This window comes from Pseudophryne corroboree, chromosome 12, assembly GCF_028390025.1.
Source record: "Pseudophryne corroboree isolate aPseCor3 chromosome 12, aPseCor3.hap2, whole genome shotgun sequence".
Taxonomy (NCBI): domain Eukaryota; kingdom Metazoa; phylum Chordata; class Amphibia; order Anura; family Myobatrachidae; genus Pseudophryne; species Pseudophryne corroboree.
The window spans coordinates 50,212,537-50,225,814 of NC_086455.1; the positions used below are offsets into that span (position 1 = coordinate 50,212,537).

At 50.3% G+C, this 13,278-nt stretch overlaps 1 protein-coding gene across 4 annotated transcripts in view; it reads right to left on the reverse strand.

Annotated features, from left to right (window-relative positions):
• The window catches only part of GANC (glucosidase alpha, neutral C), a 194,657-nt gene that overhangs the window by 37,594 nt on the left and 143,785 nt on the right, over positions 1-13,278 (reverse strand). For all 4 annotated transcript variants that reach the window (XM_063947487.1, XM_063947485.1, XM_063947488.1 and 1 more), the window contains exons 17-19: positions 10,520-10,621; positions 10,157-10,400; positions 3,426-3,490 (exon numbers count right to left, since the gene is read on the reverse strand). In XM_063947487.1, the coding sequence (XP_063803557.1) occupies positions 3,426-3,490; positions 10,157-10,400; positions 10,520-10,621 (411 nt within the window). The remainder of the gene's footprint in view (positions 1-3,425; positions 3,491-10,156; positions 10,401-10,519; positions 10,622-13,278) is intronic.

Genomic DNA, 13,278 nt, shown 5'->3' on the forward strand with positions numbered 1-13,278 from the left:
CCATAGCATCAATGCCTTCGTCTTGCAGGAACTGCTGACACACTCCAGCCACATGATGTCTAGCATTGTCTTGTATTAGGAGGAACCCAGGGCCAACCGCACCAGCATATGGTCTCACAAGGGGTCTGAGGATCTCATCTCGGTACCTAATGGCAGTCAGGCTACCTCTGGCGAGCACATGAAGGGCTGTGCGGCCCCCCAAAGAAATGCCACCCCACACTATTACTGACCTACTGCCAAACCGGTCATGTTGGAGGATGTTGCAGGCAGCAGAACGTTCTCCTTGGCGTCTCCAGACTCATTCACATGTGCTCAGTGAGAACCTGCTTTCATCTGTGAAGAGCACAGGGCGCCAGTGGCGAATTTGCCAATCTTGGTGTTCTCTTGCAAATGCCAAACGTCCTGCACGGTGTTGGGCTGTAAGCACAACCCCCACCTGTAAACGTCGGGCCCTCATATCACCCTCATGGAGTCTGTTTCTGATTGTTTGAGTAGACACATGCACATTTGTGGCTTGCTGGAGGTCATTTTGCAGGGCTCTGACAGTGCTCCTCCTGTTCCTCCTTGCACAAAGGCGGAGGTAGCGGTCCTGCTACTGGGTTGTTGCCCTCCTACGGCCTCCTCCACGTCTCCTGATGTACTGGCCTGTCTCCTGGTAGCGCCTCCATGCTCTGGACACTACGCTGACAGACACAGCAAACCTTCTTGCCACAGCTCGCATTGATGTGCCATCCTGGATGAGCTGCACTACCTGAGCCACTTGTGTGGGTTGTAGACTCCATCTCATGCTACCACTAGAGTGAAAGTGCTGCCAGCTTTCAAAAGTGACCAAAACATCAGCCAGAAAGCATAGGAGCTGAGAAGTGGTCTGTGGTCACCACCTGCAGAACAACTCCTTTATTGGGGGTGTCTTGCTAATTGCCTATAATTTCCACCTGTTGTCTATTCTATTTGCACAACAGCATGTGAAATTGATTGTCAATCAGTGTTGCTTCCTAAGTGGACAGTTTGATTTCACAGAAGTGTGATTGACTTGTTGTTACATTGTGTTGTTAAAGTGTACCCTTTATTTTTTTGAGCAGTGTGTATATATATATATATATATATATACATACTGTGGCTTTTGTTAATATTAAAATATGTTGTTCAGTGATGTTATATATTGATATATATTTTTTTTATTACCCTATGTTGTATCAAGTAAAATAGGATTATGCTTATGGTGATCTGTTCGGGGATAGTTTATTACTAATGTATGAATAATGCTTCTGAAGCAGCATTCATATACAGATGTAACCATGTAACACGGCTTGCTGCATTGGCGTGCCAGGCAGCAACTATTCGCAGCTGACGATCACGCCATTAACTCCTAAAGGAATGAAGTGATCGTCAGCTGCGAATAGTCACAGCATGCACAGCAACATGCTGCATCACAGTAGATGAGCACGGCTACATCTGACATACCAGAAGCAGAATTCATACATTATTACCAGAATTAGCGTTAATACCATATTAATAGACTCCACACATTAGCACCATAAACTTAATCTTATTTTTACTTGATAAGATTCTGAAGGGTATATGCAATTGCCGGCGAATCGCGGCAATTTTTCGCCCGTTTTTTAATTCGACACAATTCGACCGTCGAATTCCGGCAAGTGGGTGCCGGAATTCAACATATTCAATAAAAAACGGATTCGACAGTCCCGCTGTCGAAAAACGGCCGATTTGACGGATTTTTATTAGATTTTTAAAAAACGTGAAAAAACGGTAAAAAACCCGTGGATTATAATCTGGACACTGGAACAGGTGAGTATAATTTTTTTCACAGGTACCCCAGATTCTTCAGTGACGAGGGGGGCGTGGCAGTCGGCGGGTCAACATAGGTAAGTATGTGTGTGTCGGCAGGTGTGAAATAAAGTTTTACTTTCACGGTGTGTGTCACCTGTTTTTATTTGGGTATTTTTTCCCCAGTAGAACTACAGGTACCAGCGGGCCCGTTTTTCTCCCGCATGCTGGTACTTGTGGTTCTCCAAGTACCAGCTTGCGGGGGAGGCTTGCTGGGACTTGTAGTACTACTGGAAAAAACAATATTCTTTCAATTTTCTCAAGGCTATTAACCCCCCATCCGCAGCCCTTGGATGGGGGGACAGCCTCGGGCTTCACCCCTGGCCCTTGGGTGGCTGGGGGGGGACCCCTTGATTGAAGGGGTCCCCACTCCCCCAGGGTACCCCTGCCAGGGGTGACTAGTTGGATATTTAATGCCACGGCCGCAGGGCGCTGTATAAAAGTGACCCCCGGCTGTGGCATTATCTGTCTAGCTAGTGGAGCCCGAAGCTGGTGTAAAAAATATGGGGGACCCCTACGCTTTTTGTCCCCCGTATTTTTTGCACCAGCACCAGGCGCAGAGCCCGGTGCTGGTTTTAAAAATACGGGGGATCCCCTGTCAGTTTTTCCCCCGGATTTTTAGAACCAGGACCGGCTCGAAGAGGCCGAGGCTGGTTATGCTTAGGAGGGGGGATCCCACGCAATTTTTTTTCTGATTTTTACCATTCCATTAAAAAAATAAATTAAAAAAAAATTATATTTTAAAAAATATATAAATAATACTTGTGCCTCCAAATTAGACAAACCAAGTACCTAATCCCTTCTAATATAAATAGATATGCTATTACCAATAAAAAAAACACCAAAAGAAACATGTTTTTAAAATTTTTTATTAGATTCCGCCACCAAAGTGTGGCGGATTGAAAATGACGAATTTACTGTCTAAAAGCGCTGTTGTCGAATTTCCAAACTTCAATTGAATATACTTTTGTCGAATTGCCGCATTTGTACCATTGCAGAAATGTCGAATTTGACAAATGTCGAATTTCAAAAAGTCGAATTTGGAAAGTCCGTTTTTTTGACGAAAAATACTGAATTGCATTGTCGTTTTTTTTTTTGCGAAAATGTCCCGTTTTTCGACATTTTCGGGAATTCGACCGCAATTGCATATACCCCTGAGTGTCTGAATTGCTTTATTTTGGTCATTCACAAGAACGGTCAAATTGGATTCATATTTTCGTGGGCAGCTTCATATCAAATAAATTGAATTAATAAAAGAATGCAGACAATCCTAAAAATGGCTAACAAGGGTTCTCTTATCAATAGCTATGATGTCTCCACTGCTGCCTTCCGGTAGAAAGTATACAATGTAGGCAGGAAATGCCATCCAAACACAGTGATCAATTGTCATTGAAATTCTATAAATCGCTCTCATATTCCATTATCTCCTCACACTGGTGAAGCCCATTTGAATTATTATTTTCTGTTTTTAATGCCAATGTATTTTTATGTCACTCCCCAGCAAAGCAGACAGGTGTGAGCTGGTGGGTTTAGCTCTGTCATGGACTATGAATTCCATAGTATGGCTGAGAACTCACCTAGCATATACTGATTTTCCACTTCAAAGGCATCTGCACACTGAGGAAATTCTACCCACAAAGGTCTGTATAAAAGAAAACCACAAATGTAATGTTATCATAGGGATCACTTCTAGGCTAAAGGTCAAATTGCACCTGTCCATTCTAACATTATTATCATCCTTATTTATATGGGGCCAGAAGAGGTCTGCAGTACCTTACAGAGTGCATAGAGACAGTATGAATACAACAAGAAAACAGTGATTTACAGTAAACAATGTTGCTGAATATGGACAAGGTGTCAGAGCGCGCCCCCCCCCCCCCCCGTGGTGTTCTCAGGCTGCAGTCTCTGCTATGCAGCTGTAGCTACAGGTGGTCTTCAGGATGCCGAATGTCGGGATCCCGGCGCACAGTATACCGGCGCCAGAATCCCGACACCTGGCATACCGACAGATATTCTCCCTCGTGGGGGTTCACGACCCCCCTGGAGGGAGAATAAATAGCGTGGCACGCTTAGCGCGCCACCGAGCCCGAAAGGGGCTCATTTGCGCTCGCCACGCTGTCAGTATGCCGGTGGTCGGGCTCCCGGCGCCGGTATGCTGGTCGCCGGGAGCCCGGCCGTTGGCATGCCATATTACACCCGTAGCTACCACAGGGCCGCACGCGCCGCACAACACAGGACTTAAAGGGCTAAGAGCGCCAAAGTGTGACGTTACGCTGGCATTAAGTTTGAATTCCCCTTATATAAAAGGCTGTCACTAATCACTTTTCAGTGCCAGCGTATAGGCTCCCAAACCACACAGTACTCCAGCATCAGCCATGTGCTACTTGTGCTCTCTGTGTAAACTACGTTCCTGGTTCCTGTTCACTATGCCATTCCGGATTCCTGCCTTTTGTGCTCTCTGCTGTTCCAGTGTCTTCACTCCATTCAGCATATTTCAGGTTCTGCTCCAGTGCATACGAGTCTCCGTACCTGGGAGCCAAGACAGAGAGTGGCAACCTGCGTGTTGGGAGCAGCTAAGTCCAAACCTCCTTGCAGGGGTCCCTGATGAATACATCGGTATGTTAGATGCCACACCTCTGTTCTGGGTCAATCCAAAGGAACAGGTTCGCATCCACTACTCATCCGTGACTCTGTGACACAAGGTTTACAATCCCTCCTGCATCAGCAGTCCTAATACCCAAATAATGAGCGGGACACAGTGCTCTAACTAGACATTGTAGTGCCCTGTGCCAGAAAGAAAATTGGTGCCCCCCATTTTTAAAATAGGGACAGTGCACGCCGAAGACGCTCGTCAAAAATATAGGGGCGGCTGGCACATAAAGCAGGGAGGGAGGATGCAGGAGAGAGGGGATGCTGGCACATAAAGCAGGGAGGGAGGATGCAGGAGAGAGGGGATGCTGGTACATAAAGCAGGGAGTGAGGATGCAGGAGAGAGGGGATGCTGGTACATAAAGCAGGGAGGGAGGATGCAGGAGAGAGGGGATGCTGGTACATAAAGCAGGGAGGGAGGATGCAGGAGAGAGCGGATGCTGGCACATAAAGCAGGGAGGGAGGATGCAGGAGAGAGGGGAGGCTGGCACATAAAGCAGGGAGGGAGGATGCAGGAGAGAGGGGATGCTGGCACATAAAGCAGGGAATGAGGATGCAGGAGAGAGGGGATGCTGGCACATAAAGCAGGGAGGGAGGATGCAGGAGAGAGGGGATGCTGGTACATAAAGCAGGGAGGGAGGATGCAGGAGAGAGGGGAGGCTGGCACATAAAGCAGGGAGGGAGGATGCAGGAGAGAGGGGATGCTGGCACATAAAGCAGGGAGGGAGGATGCAGGAGAGAGGGGAGGCTGGTACATAAAGCAGGGAGGGAGGATGCAGGAGAGAGGGGATGCTGGCACATAAAGCAGGGAATGAGGATGCAGGAGAGAGGGGATGCTGGCACATAAAGCAGGGAGGGAGGATGCAGGAGAGAGGGGATGCTGGCACATAAAGCAGGGAGGGAGGATGCAGGAGAGAGGGGATGCTGGCACATAAAGCAGGGAATGAGGATGCAGGAGAGAGGGGATGCTGGCACATAAAGCAGGGAGGGAGGATGCAGGAGAGAGGGGATGCTGGCACATAAAGCAGGGAGGGAGGATGCAGGAGAGAGAGGAGGCTGGTACATAAAGCAGGGAGGGAGGATGCAGGAGAGAGGGGATGCTGGCACATAAAGCAGGGAGGAAGGATGCAGGAGAGAGGGGATGCTGGCACATAAAGCAGGGAGGGAGGATGCAGGAGAGAGGGGATGCTGGTACATAAAGCAGGGAGGGAGGATGCAGGAGAGAGGGGAGGCTGGTACATAAGGCAGGGAATGAGGATGCAGGAGAGAGGGGATGCTGGTACATAAGGCAGGGAATGAGGATGCAGGAGAGAGGGGATGCTGGCACATAAAGCAGGGAGAGAGGATGCAGGAGAGAGGGGATGCTGGTACATAAAGCAGGGAGGGAGGATGCAGGAGAGAGGGGATGCTGGCACATAAAGCAGGGAGGGAGGATGCAGGAGAGAGGGGATGCTGGTACATAAAGCAGGGAGGGAGGATGCAGGAGAGAGGGGATGCTGGTACATAAAGCAGGGAGGGAGGATGCAGGAGAGAGGGGATGCTGGCACATAAAGCAGGGAGGGAGGATGCAGGAGAGAGGGGATGCTGGTACATAAAGCAGGGAATGAGGATGCAGGAGAGAGGGGATGTTGGTACATAGAGCAGGGAGGGAGGATGCAGGAGAGAGGGGAGGCTGGTACATAAAGCAGGGAGGGAGGATGCAGGAGAGAGGGGATGCTGGTACATAAGGCAGGGAATGAGGATGCAGGAGAGAGGGGATGCTGGTACATAAAGCAGGGAGGGAGGATGCAGGAGAGAGGGGATGCTGGTACATAAAGCAGGGAGGGAGGATGCAGGAGAGAGGGGATGCTGGTACATAAAGCAGGGAGGGAGGATGCAGGAGAGAGGGGATGCTGGTACATAAAGCAGGGAGGGAGGATGCAGGAGAGAGGGGATGCTGGCACATAAAGCAGGGAGGGAGGATGCAGGAGAGAGGGGATGCTGGTACATAAAGCAGGGAGGGAGCATGCAGGAGAGAGGGGATGCTGGTACATAAAGCAGGGAGGGAGGATGCAGGAGAGAGGGGATGCTGGTACATAAAGCAGGGAGGGAGGATGCAGGAGAGAGGGGATGCTGGTACATAAAGCAGGGAGGGAGGATGCAGGAGAGAGGGGATGCTGGCACATAAAGCAGGGAGGGAGGATGCAGGAGAGGGGGAGGCTGGTACATAAGGCAGGGAATGAGGATGCAGGAGAGAGGGGATGCTGGCACATAAAGCAGGGAGAGAGGATGCAGGAGAGAGGGGATGCTGGTACATAAAGCAGGGAGGGAGGATGCAGGAGAGAGGGGATGCTGGCACATAAAGCAGGGAGGGAGGATGCAGGAGAGAAGGGATGCTGGTACATAAAGCAGGGAGGGAGGATGCAGGAGAGAGGGGATGCTGGCACATAAAGCAGGGAGAGAGGATGCAGGAGAGAGGGGATGCTGGTACATAAAGCAGGGAGGGAGGATGCAGGAGAGAGGGGATGCTGGTACATAAAGCAGGGAGGGAGGATGCAGGAGAGAGGGGATGCTGGCACAGAAAGCAGGGAGGGAGAATGCAGGAGAGAGGGGATGCTGGTACATAAAGCAGGGAGGGAGGATGCAGGAGAGAGGGGATGCTGGTACATAAAGCAGGGAGGGAGGATGCAGGAGAGAGGGGATGCTGGCACATAAAGCAGGGAGGGAGGATGCAGGAGAGAGGGGATGCTGGCACATAAAGCAGGGAGGGAGGATGCAGGAGAGAGGGGATGCTGGTACATAAAGCAGGGAGTGAGGATGCAGGAGAGAGGGGATGCTGGCACATAAAGCAGGGAGGGAGGATGCAGGAGAGAGGGGATGCTGGCACATAAAGCAGGGAGGGAGGATGCAGGAGAGAGGGGATGCTGGCACATAAAGCAGGGAGGGAGGATGCAGGAGAGAGGGGATGCTGGCACATAAAGCAGGGAGGGAGGATGCAGGAGAGAGGGGATGCTGGTACATAAAGCAGGGAGGGAGGATGCAGGAGAGAGGGGATGCTGGTACATAAAGCAGGGAGGGAGGATGCAGGAGAGAGGGGATGCTGGTACATAAAGCAGGGAGGGAGGATGCAGGAGAGAGGGGAGGCTGGCACATAAAGCAGGGAGGGAGGATGCAGGAGAGAGGGGATGCTGGTACATAAAGCAGGGAGGGAGGATGCAGGAGAGAAGGGATGCTGGCACATAAAGCAGGGAGGGAGGATGCAGGAGAGAGGGGATGCTGGCACATAAAGCAGGGAGGGAGGATGCAGGAGAGAGGGGATGCTGGCACATAAAGCAGGGAGGGAGGATGCAGGAGAGAGGGGAGGCTGGTACATAAAGCAGGGAGGGAGGATGCAGGAGAGAGGGGATGCTGGTACATAAAGCAGGGAGGGAGGATGCAGGAGAGAGGGGATGCTGGCACATAAAGCAGGGAGGGAGGATGCAGGAGAGAGGGGAGGCTGGTACATAAAGCAGGGAGGGAGGATGCAGGAGAGAGGGGATGCTGGCACATAAAGCAGGGAGGGAGGATGCAGGAGAGAGGGGATGCTGGTACATAAAGCAGGGAGGGAGGATGCAGGAGAGAGGGGAGGCTGGTACATAAAGCAGGGAGGGAGGATGCAGGAGAGAGGGGATGCTGGTACATAAAGCAGGGAGGGAGGATGCAGGAGAGAGGGGAGGCTGGTACATAAAGCAGGGAGGGAGGATGCAGGAGAGAGGGGATGCTGGTACATAAAGCAGGGAGGGAGGATGCAGGAGAGAGGGGATGCTGGTACATAAAGCAGGGAGGGAGGATGCAGGAGAGAGGGGATGCTGGCACATAAAGCAGGGAGTGAGTACTCACCCCTCTGCTGCCCAGATAGCACATTTTACCCTTTTTTTTTTTTGTCCTGTCAGTACAGTATCATGGTTGCTAGGCTGGACGGGAGGCTGAGGATGAAGAAGAGCAACGTTACCTTCACACCGCTGCAGAACTCGGATTACTCAGGCTGTGCAGGACTTGCCGTCGGGCTCCGTGCCGGCGACAGCGGCTGCTCGGACGGCAGCTCAGAGTGCCGCTGCGGCGGCAGAAAGGTGACTGGCGGTGGTGGAGTAGGGGGTGTGCGGTCGGGCAGGGAGCAGCAGCGTTTCCTGGTGTGGGACTCCCTGTTACAAGAGATAAGAGAGCGGGGGCAGAGCGCGCAGGGTAGGCAGTGTGCCCTGCGCTGTACATACACTGGCGGCAGCAGGCATTCGATGGCCACACCCAAATGTTAATGATGTTGTTGCTGGTGGGAAGGTGATGATAGTTCAAGTAAGGAAAAGCACATGAGAGAAGAGGGTCTTGATCATGAGAGCTTACACTCTTATACCCCTTTCACATCGCATAAATAACCCAGTATCGACCCGGCATCGACACGGGTCAGTGTGCGATGTGAAAGGGGCCTTGGAGAATGCCTGGGTCGCCTGATCCGGTAATTCGACCCGGGTTATAAGAAGGGTTATTCCCGGGTTGAATACCGGGTCAATGGCAGTGTAAACGGGTTCACGGGTCGATGTGACCCAGGACCCGTTTACTAGATAGGAAGAGGCGGAGCGGAGATGATCTCATCTCCCAGTGCAACCTCCACCCCCCGCCGCTATGGCAACTGGCCCGGCATATTGCCGGGTCGGGAAGCCAGCATTGAGGCTCCAATGCCGGATCCCGCCCGGGAAGGACCCGTTTCCAATTCCAGGGTGGAATCCGGCATTGGAGATGTGAAAAGGGCTTAAAGGGGATTGGGAAACAGACAGGGGTGGCACAGAGGGGACACATAAACATAACACCTTAAGTAAAAGCCTGATTACAATGTACACATGCTATTCTTGAGAAAAATAAGCTATACAAGCATATCCCTTCTTCCCTCTGTCCCATGTGCCTCGGCCTGTCAATAAATGAGCTGCTGATGTGGGCAGATCTTCCTGTGACAGTGATCTCATGTGATCACTCAGCACCAATGCACTGAAAGCTGGCAGTCTGATGATGTTGCAAAGCTTCTTAAAAGCACAATGTATACGATTGTCCCAATACAGGAGTATTAATTCTCAATGATTCTCATACCTGCCCAGAAGGGTCTCTTTGCGCTCGCCCCGCTGCCTGCCGGGATGCTGTTGTCGGTATACTGACGGCCGGCATCCAGACCGTCGGAACATCATACTGATCCCTCCCAGATGATGGCTAACTTCATGCAGAGGTGCAAAAAATAGATATAAAATAATATTCAACTTCAATATATAATGAATGAAACACATCCTTAGTTGTGAGTGTAGTAGGGTATGCCGGTGGCCGGGCTCCCAGCATACCGGCGCCGGAATAACGAACCGCCGACATATCGACAGCTGGGCAAGCGCAAATGTGCCCCTTGCGGGCTCGTTGCGCTCGCCACGCTGCGGGCACGGTGGCGCTATCATGGACCCCCAAGAGGGATAAAAGATGTCGGTATGCCGGCGGTCGGGATTCCGGCGCCGGTACGCTGGGCGTCGGGAGCCCAGCCGCCGGCAAACAGAAGACTACCCCTTAGTTGTATGTTATTTGTTCAAATACCTGTATACCTGTTTAATGTGCCGTTGTATATAGGCGACAGGTATACTACTCTTTAAGAAATAGGAGTAAAAATGATCCTTACCTCATCACTGGCTCAGCAAACAGATGTGTTCGGTAGAAGAGTAGGTACCAATATGGGAGCAGAGAATAGCGTTCCTTTATCACTTTCCTGATTATGTTACAATTATCGTCACCAAACAGCCATGGTTCCCGGCGCTTTGTGTCTTTCATAGCGTGACCTCGAAAAAAAGGTTGGAAGGAGCCGGCCTGGTACCAGCGGACAATTAGCTCAGGATCTGGATCTCCAACAAAACCGCCAACATCAGCTGGTTAATAACAAAGCAAAAGATACATCTTACAATACTACGTTCTGTAGATAGATCCAGAATCCTTTGTTCTGGTCTCCCTGTGTGAAAACAGGGCAATGGCGAGCAGTATCCTTTACCTCCACAGAAGGATATCCCCGTCACACTGAGAGTAAGCAACATTGGGACAGAGATTTTCAGATACCCCCACTCTGCTTTGTTATCTCCAGTCCATACTGCACCTAGAGTGGAAGAAGACATCTATGGTAGCAATATCATTTAACAATAAGTATCACGCATAAATTTATGGTTAGGATGATTACAAGTAGTAATCAAACTTTTTTTTTGTGAAACTATTTATAGATAAGAGATAAAAGACAGAACAAAGAATTATTACTTTACAACCAAGCTATGGATAACAATTATATTGCCTGTACATGCTTTAGAACAAGGTTTTATCTATACATTATTTAAAATATCTCCTATATAATAGCCCAGAGTGACTGTGTGTATAACGCTGGGCGTGGCTAGGAGCTCTCATTGGGTTAGCAGCAGGTCTATCACACCCAGTCCACAGCTGATTGGGTGTAAAACACCTTCCCACACAGGTTACATCCAATAGGAGGCTCTGCCCTTTGGCTGCTGTGTGTTCCCAGCGTAGGCTGAACAATGGGGCTGATGTAGTAGCTACAGGGACACACCCCAAAATAGGCCCACTGCATCTGCAGCAACATACCCTCCAGCAAATACACATAAAAACCGCTACAAATTCGAAAAGGGCCTTTTCCTATACTTTCAATGGAAGTTTGGAGAGCCAAAAATCTGTACAGACCATAAAAAAGGTACTGTACCTGCCAAAAAGGTACAGTTGGAGGGTACGCCACTGCATGTGCAGCAAGTCTCTGCGCTGTAGATAGGGGGAAAAAAAATCCAAATACTGCAGCGTCCTATGTCCTGCTGCCAGTCCGCCATCAACAATCCCCACTCCCTAGCCGCGGCGCAGGTAGAAGTAGTAGAACTATGAGAGCCTTACAACAGGGACTAGCACAGCTCAGAGCAACTCTTCTCTGTAAATGTTACAATGGACTTGATTGAGAGGTGGACACAACGTCGATGATTGTAGATCTGAAAAATGTATTTTTTGGTAAAGTGCCTGTGCCTAGTTTGATAACAGATGGCAGTCGCTGTGAGTATTTAGGCGCACAGTGATTGACAGTCAGTGAACATTTGGGAGAGGTAACGTTTGGAGAACCAAATGCAGGCTCTCAGCCTGCAACAGTGTCTTCGTACACAGGGCCTAATTGAGACCTGATTACTCGCTAGCATTTTTTGCAGCGCTGAGATCAGGTCAGAACTGCGTATGCACCGCAATGCGCAGGCGCGTCACACGGGTACAAAGCGTATCGTTGCTGTGCGATGGGTTTTTACAAAGAATCCATTCGCACAGCCGATCCGCAAGGAGATTGACAGGAAGAAGGCATTTGTGGTTGTCAACTGACCGTTTTCTGGGAGTGTTTGGGAAAAGCAGGCGTGTCCAAGCGTTTGCAGGGCGGGTGTCTGACGTCAATTCCGGCCACGGACAGGCTGAAGTGATCGCAAGGGCTGAGTAAGTCCTGGACTACTCTGTAACTGCACAAGATCTTTTTGTACCGCTCCGCTGCACACGCGCTTGCACACTTGCACTGTTATAAATACACTCCCCGGTGGGCGACGACTACGAGAACGCAGGACTGCAAAAAACAGTTAGCGAGCGATCAGGTCTGAATTACCCCCACAGTTGTAAAGGTTCTGGTGTCAACTGTAGGATTGCTCAGATGATCGATGGTGCAACCGATAGTACATCTATGGGGGTCATTCCGACCCGTTCGCACACTGCAATTTTTCGCACCCGTGCGAACAAGTCACAACTGCGCATGCACGTGGGTGGCAATGCGCAGGCGCGTCGTTGCCCGGCGACGGCCGTCGCCAGGCAGTGACAAGAACAGTGATGGAAGCCATCGCAGCGGAGCCCGCAAGAAGATTGACAGCAGGGAGGCGGATCTGGGTGTCAACTAACCGTTTTCTGGGAGTGGTGAGGGAAACGCAGGCGTGTTGAGGCGTTTGCAGGGCGGTTGTCTGATGTCAATTCCGGGACCTGACAGGCTGAAGAGATCGCAAGGGCTGAGTAAGTCCAGAGCTACTCAGAAACTACACAAAACTTTGGCCCGCTCCCCTGCACATGCGATCACACACTGGCTAAGCTATAATACACTCCCCCATAAGCGGTGTCTATCTGATTGCACGGCCTGCATCAGTGTTAGGAAATGAGAAGGCGCTGTTTAAAGAACCAGCAAACCTTCATGGAAATCGTTTTTATTCCTGAAAAACCCTTCCTAAACTGTTGGTGCTGTGCAGGGTAACAATAGAGGCTGCACGCTTTGGTCACTGTGAGACCATTCTTCATTGAATCACTGCATAAGCGCACACTGCAGTGGCTGTGAGTGGAAAGCCTATGCTTCTCTGCAGGGCTTCAGTCAGAGAGCAGGCCTGGATTTTACGAAGGAGGAATTTAAATTAATTTTTGTTTTGGTTTATTATTATCATTGCTATTAATATCCTTTTTTTAAGGTGACATATAGTTTCTGAAGCACCCTGCGGGGAATATACAAAGTAACAGTGACACATGGCAATCTTACAGTAGGTACAGTAAAAGTAAGTTGACATATCTTGGAAACCATACAAAATACTGACCGACTAGGCAGGACACGGAAGAGGGACGAGGGTGGTGTAATTATATCTGGACAGAGAAGCAGAGATAAGGGGGTAGACACGTAGCGATGTGTGCCTACATTGTAAGCCAATCTAACTTCAATGCTTAGAAAAGGAGCACACGGGGGCGTGGCCTGGCTGGCATCAGGAG